This window comes from Candida orthopsilosis (assembly GCF_000315875.1).
Source record: "Candida orthopsilosis Co 90-125, chromosome 5 draft sequence".
Taxonomy (NCBI): domain Eukaryota; kingdom Fungi; phylum Ascomycota; class Pichiomycetes; order Serinales; family Debaryomycetaceae; genus Lodderomyces; species Lodderomyces orthopsilosis.
Genome location: NC_018298.1, coordinates 1,057,094 through 1,064,018, shown reverse-complemented (window position 1 = coordinate 1,064,018; position 6,925 = coordinate 1,057,094). Strand labels below are relative to the sequence as shown.

The 6,925-nt window shown below is 36.6% G+C and overlaps 3 protein-coding genes across 3 annotated transcripts; 2 read left to right on the top strand and 1 right to left on the bottom strand. All coding sequences in view use genetic code 12, as the record gives it.

Annotated features, from left to right (window-relative positions):
* Positions 1-1,814: 1,814 nt before the first annotated feature.
* Positions 1,815-2,378, top strand: CORT_0E04740 (hypothetical protein; the record flags this gene model as incomplete). The annotated part of the gene is made up of 1 exon (XM_003870140.1): positions 1,815-2,378. One exon carries the CDS (start codon positions 1,815-1,817, stop codon positions 2,376-2,378), a length of 564 nt encoding a protein of 187 aa, XP_003870189.1.
* Positions 2,379-2,777: 399 nt separating this feature from the next.
* Positions 2,778-3,680, top strand: CORT_0E04730 (hypothetical protein; the record flags this gene model as incomplete). The annotated part of the gene is made up of 1 exon (XM_003870139.1): positions 2,778-3,680. One exon carries the CDS (start codon positions 2,778-2,780, stop codon positions 3,678-3,680), a length of 903 nt encoding a protein of 300 aa, XP_003870188.1.
* Positions 3,681-3,796: 116 nt separating this feature from the next.
* Positions 3,797-5,470, bottom strand: CORT_0E04720 (hypothetical protein; the record flags this gene model as incomplete). Its single annotated transcript, XM_003870138.1, has 1 exon — positions 3,797-5,470. One exon carries the CDS (start codon positions 5,468-5,470, stop codon positions 3,797-3,799), a length of 1,674 nt encoding a protein of 557 aa, XP_003870187.1.
* Positions 5,471-6,925: the final 1,455 nt, after the last annotated feature.

Genomic DNA, 6,925 nt, shown 5'->3' with positions numbered 1-6,925 from the left:
ATGCAAGCAAAACAGGAAGTTTAAACAAAATGGATGCTGGGTATATTACAAACACAAACAGCCAAACAAAAGAAAGGAAACCATAGTGTAATATCTCACCTTTGGTGAATTTATGATGTCTGAGTCTGTGAAGACTAGTTCTAATGCTAGTATTTGTTTCTAAATCAGGTAATGTCGAAGTAGGTGTCTTTTCCAGTAGAAAGTAGTTGTTGAAGAGTTGATACGGTTTGTGAAGTATGGACGATCCACTGTAATCGCGTGACATCTTTTAAATGTCTCTGCCTTTTGTGCTGCGTATGGGTGAGTTCGAAGTCTGGTTGCGACTTGCTTTTGGAGGTTTTATAAATTTGGTTGTAAAACTTTGTTGTTGTAGATGGAGATGTCTTGTAATATTGTGTGTGTTTGTCGCTGATTAAAGGGAGAAGGAAGTGTGTGTTATGTGGTATGTTACGTGAAATGTTATGCGGTATATGGTCTATGGGTGTAGAGAGATGTGTGTGCTGACGTAGATGGTTGGTTGATGATGGATAGATTAATTAGTTGGTTGTAAAAATGTGATTCTTTTTCGATGGTTTTTGTTGTTTTTCCAGAAATAAGAACTTTTGAAGTTGGAGTAAGTAAAGTAATACAATACAAATTGTAGCAATAGGATTCTGTAATAACAATAAGTCAGTCGAAAAAAAAAAAAGAATAAATAAAGAAAAGAGACTTTAGTGTCTGTGTGTCTGTGTGTCTACTGCGTTCTATTGTTGTTTGCATTGTTTTATTGTCTGTAGTTTGTTGCTGTCAATGTGGAAAAAAAATAGGAGTAAAAAAGTACGACATTTAGTGAACATTCCACGACATATACTTAGTGCGATATACATCTCAGTAAGACATTTTAAAAAGAAATTCAATGAAGCAATTATAAATTGCAAATTACAATACAGAAATGTCGCTGGCTCTCCTAGATCATAGTAATTGGTATAAGCTATTGTATCTATAGGAGTGGGACTCATAGCAGCTTAACAACAAAGTATGCGTTTATGGCTTTCAAGCGGTAGTATATCTTTGTAGGTAAATTGTGATTGTTTTTGCTTTTAAGGAATAGAGAAATGAAATAATAGGGGTAAAAACTGAATGTCAACTCTCGTACAAATACGACACGACATTAGAACAGAAATTTCTTTTTTTCTTTTATTTTACTGTTTTGTCTCCGGATGTCGGTTATTAATAACAAAACAAAAGAAATTCTTTTGTTTACGGAGTAGTGGTCTTATTACCGATAGAATGTAGCTGTCAGCACACACATACACACTCTCTCTCTTTCTCTCTATGGATTTATCTTTGTAGTCGATACCATAGACTTACGACTAATAGTGTAAAGATAAGGTGCTATAGAGAGTTACTATCCTAATCCCTCGTCATTGGAATATCTAGTTATTCCTCTAATATGTTAAAACTGCGTAGAAAGTATTTTATCTCTTACGACTAACTATATATTTTCCAGCTCCTAGGTATACATACAGCGCTTAAAACCAAAATTTTTAGCCCCCAATGCAGTAGCACCATCTCAAAACTTCTTTATCAGTCCTCCACCCCCCATTTTTATTTTCTTCGGCCGATATACTTGAAATAGTGATTGTTCCGAAATAAAAACATTCAACACATTTAGAAAATCAAAACATTTTGACCAGTTTAATTCAGCCGCTTGCTGAAATGGCAGTATAAAAAATGAACTTTAATTCTTGTTGCCTTCACCCCCATTACAATTCACTTCACAGCTAGCTACATTTCACCTTCATCTCACCCCCCCCCCCCCGGTGCCTATAGCAATGACTAACGAAGATATTTTTGAACGATTACGAAATGGTGAAACTGTACCTTTCAACGATTCACAAAGTCATCGATCAATGGAAGAATCTTACGCAACAAGAAAGCTATTATTACGCATGAACAACTCACCAGATCCAGATGAAGTCAGACAGATTCTCGGTGAAATCACCAACAAGCCAATTGATACCACTGTCAATGTATTCACTCCACTATACATCAATTACGGGAAAAACTTAACCATTGGCCAAAATGTGTTTATAAACTTCGATTGCGTATTTTTAGATCTTGGTGGGATCACAATTGAAAACAATGTTTTCCTAGCTCCGAGAGTAAGTTTATTATCAGAAGGACATCCAATTCTGCCCGAAGAAAGACGTGCACTTACTACAGGGCATATTCATATCAAATCAAATGTGTGGATTGGCGCTAATGCTACTATACTTGCTGGTGTTACTGTGGGAGAAGGTGCTGTGGTTGCTGCTGGTGCTGTCGTGTCTAAAGATGTACCACCCAATTACATGGTTGGAGGTATACCTGCTAAGGTCATTAAACAACTTTCATAGTGGGTAGAGTAAATCCAGGAGCCTGTGATTATACGTTAACAGAACATAGTCTATAAAGTATAAACACTATTAATTGCAAAAGGCATAAGTTCTGATTTCATATTCCTAAGCTAAACTATGATTGAAGCGCTACTTTGAGTATGTCTGCTTCTGCTTCATACGTAAAATGTATCCAGTTGTGAATAACCTCCCTCTCTAGAGCATTAACCTCTTTGATATTGTATATTCACCCATGAGGAGGTTGCGAAATTCATATTGTTTTGTTTTTGTGTTACATCCTATTGTTTTAATATTGCCAACAATTTCTTTCCCTCAACAACAAATCAAACTCAAACTGGAACCTCCAATTACTCTCACAGCAACAACTATTCCTCCCTAGATTTTATCTCCTGCTTAGCGATGCCGGTCGAAGAATTAGAAGACAGGGTCATTTTAACTGACGTTAACGATTCCAACACCAAATTAACCATCTTAAAGTTCGGAGCCACAATCATATCCTGGCATCATCAAGGAGAAGAAAAATTATGGCTTTCGAAAGCGGCTAAGTTAGATGGATCAAAGCCAGTTCGAGGTGGTATTCCACTTGTATTCCCTGTTTTTGGAAAACAAAAAGACCCTAATCATCCAACAGCAAAATTGCCTCAACATGGTTTCGCTAGAAATAATACATGGGAATTTCTTGGTCAAACTAGTGAAAATCCACCAACAATTCAATTTGGGTTAGGACCAGAACAATTGGATGAAGAAACAAGGCTGAAGTGGCCCTTTGATTTCACCTTGATTTTAACTGTTTCAATCTCGGGTGACAAATTGGTTCAAAAAATTGAAGTTGAAAATACTGGATCCACCCCATTTGAATTCAATTGGTTATTCCACACTTACTACCATGTTGAAGATATAACTGATGTCTTGGTCAACAACTTGGTCGATGTATCCTGCTACGATCAATTGATTGCTGAACTGTACACTGAAAAAGCACCAGCAATTTCATTCCATGAAGAATTTGATCGTATTTACCAAAACGTAAACCCTAAACGTACAATTCAAATTATTGATAAGGGTAAAGTGTTGTACAATTTACATCGTACTAATTTGCAAGATTCAGTAGTCTGGAATCCATGGACAAAGAAAGCTGAAGGGATGGGTGATTTCGAACCTAAACTGGGATTCCATAATATGGTTTGTGTTGAACCGGGTCATGTAAGTTCAATGGTGTTGTTGCCGGCAAAGGAAAAATGGAGTGGTCAACAAGAAATTGTTATTGGTGGTGAGATTAAAGTACAAACTAATATTTATGAATGACTGAAGAAACCATCCACTTTGAAACTATAGATAGGAAAGAGAAAAGAACTTAGACTTATTATACCATATGTTGTTTAAAAATATATAGCGTATTAAATGGGCCTGGCTTTTTTGTATTAATTAAATTTCTCTTTGAATCGTTGATACTTGTTCAATGATTTCTGGGATGATGAAATTGTTGGTTTGTCATATAATGAAAATGGTTGAGGAATAGTGATTGATTTTGATTTAGGTAATGTCGTTGCTTTTGATGTATCCACTCTTTGACCACCATGAATGTTTGATTGCGGTTGATTTTTGTGCAGTACTGCGTTTCCACCTTGCAGGGTATGCTGTTTGAATGATGAAAATGACTTTGATGGACTCATTCGTGAAATAAAGGGTTGAGTTGAAGCCTCATTAAGATGCTTTGTTGACAGTTGTAAGGTTTGATTTTGGTGATGAAGGTTTATTGATGTTGGGGGTTTCATAGCTGTCTTCATTGATGATGTTGTTGCATTTCTATTGGATTGGTCATTATGGTGAAATTGGGGTATCAGTGGTTTCCTTTGTAGTTGAGGAATGCTAGTCTTCTTTTGTAACTGGGGTATCAGTGGTTTCTTTGGCAATTGGTGTATGCTCGATTTCTTTTGTAATTGGGGTATGCTCGATTTCTTTTGTAATTGGGGTATGCTCGATTTCTTTTGTAATTGGGGTATCAGGGACTTTTTATGTAAAGATAGTTGTTGTTGTTGAGGAGAACTGGGCTTGACGAATGATCGAGAAGAACCGGGTCTATTTGGTAAATTATGGCTATTATCATGCTGCTGAGCACTACCGTTGAATTTACTAGGCTCCTTAAGCAAGCTCGATACATTGTTATTACTGGTTGGTTTATCCATTTGTAACATCAGAGACTTCAAAGTTCCCGAACCTGTTTCATTATATCTTGTCGGTGATGAATTAATCACACCCGCCATTTCCAATGAACTAGGTCGTTTCTTCAATTGAGGCACTTTTGGTGGTGGTTGTGTCCATATTTCTTTGTTAGGAGATCCAGTATCCGTTGTCTGTCTCAAGATCGAATTCAAATTATACGAGGCTTTACTTGGTGATATCTTGTTGGGTGAAATCTTCCGGTTCTCAGTAAAGTTCAGTGGTTGTCGTTTTTGTTGTTGATGTAAAATGGGAATAGCCATTATTTCATTATTTCCATTCAATGTTCGTCTTCGTTTACTGGCACTTTCAATTGTGCCATTGGAGTTAGTCCCTTCTGTTCCATCCTCGGGTTGCAGTTTTTGTGGTGATGGTGTCTTGTTTCTATTGTGTACTGAATAATGGTGTGATATCGATTCCATTTGTTTAAATTTGCTCATGTGTACTCCACTATAACGTTTATTTCTTCGTTGACTCACTTGGTCATCCATTCCATACAGTGGTGAAGTATTTGATGATTGTATGTTGTCACTACCATTCTGGCCCGTGGTAATTTGCTGAGCCCGCATGTGTAATTCCGAAAGCACATTGTTGGTTAGTTTATGCGAGTATCCTTTATTCAACATGGACGACTCGGTTGGTGATTTTTGTAGATCTAAACTTGGATATAGTTTTGTTGATGCTTGAGGTTGTGTTGGGAAAGTAGAATGGGTCCCCTGCAGAAGGTAAGATGGGCATTGGTGGTGGTGCAGGTGATCATCTTGTCTATCCTCGTGTATGTCATAATTAACTGGTGATGAATTTAAATTCAAGTTTCTGATCTTTTTAATTGGCGTATTTAGTGATACATGTAGTTGATGATATGTCTCAGTCATACTCACATAACTTGGAAACCAGTTTTTCACTTTGTTTCACCTAATGTCTTTAGTGCAATGGGATCTGTGTGATGGAATAAATCAAATCCCTTGATGTAAAAGCACTAACTATTTTTGACGGTGTTGTGATCACGATGAAGACTCGTTCCCAATTGAGACAAAATGTAAATAAAACAACGGAGTCGACGCGCTACCAAAGTAATATATCACGTGCTGAGTACAAGAGCTGCGGAACTGAATAGTTTCGAATGAAAGGTCCATATTGGCAATCACTGTGATAATACTGGTGTACGGTAAGAGTATACAGTGCTCGAAGAGCAACTAAGATTTTTGGACTAAAAAACCCATGATTCTTCATTTTAGTATTTTTGCAAAGAATTTTACAAATTATTACAGCAATTTGAATTTTTAAAAAATAACCTAGTGGAACACTTTTCATCAATCCAATTAGATAGAGAATTGATAAACATCGAAAACATGAAGTAGTGAAAGTTCACCGAAGACTTTCTTCCCCTAGCTTGATATGGGTCGTTAATTAGAGAATTGAACGGATTTTTTTGCTTACAAATTAGGAAGTTTATCCAAAGCTTGAACAAGGGTGATTGATGAGTAGTTTGCATTTGACGGATCCAAGGAAGTTTTAGGGATTGAAGTTGACAATGAGTATTGTCGCCTACGACTTAATCAAACGTTTGATGGAAGAAAAGTTCCAAGGGTAGATGCAAAAAAATTTAATTTCTATCAATGCCGAGGAACTTTATTATCCACTTCAGGGATAAAATAGTGCACATGAGGTTGAGCACAATAAATATGAGAAACATTAGCTTCTGATTTTAGTCCATATGACGTCAGGTAAGATGCTTAACAAATAGGACGACAAAAACATGCAGAATGAGCTGTACCATATCAGTTTCATTAATCGTAATGTATAAAATATTATATTAGAAAGTGAAGCAGGAGTTAATGCAATGGTTAGTGTCAGACATTTTTATTCTCCGACTTCCGATACCCCACACAAATGCTCAAACAATAAGATATCGAGTATATGTGTCGTGTCTTAAATTCTCGAAATGGAGTTCTCAGGACATAAACAAACAAAGTAATAAAAAAAAGATTGATGCTGGACTGGTCTTACTCCTCGGTTCTTTTTAATATCTTAAGCCCTTTGTACATGTACGATGGGTTAGATCAGTATCACCCCGGGAACTTGTAAAACAACAACTTATCGGGCGGTTTGTGTGATGGTCCCTCTCGTAACTATTCTAGCACATGCAATTTGTAGGTAAGTTAATGATGAAATCATTTTCAGAAAATAGTTTATCTAGACGGCGGAAAGATCATAGAGAAAACTCTGGGGATGTCATAACTAGACTATGAAATAATGTTAGTCTGTGCTTTTCACGATCAATCATCAAATTATCTATCCTCTCCCTCTTTTCATCACTCTCGGCTAAA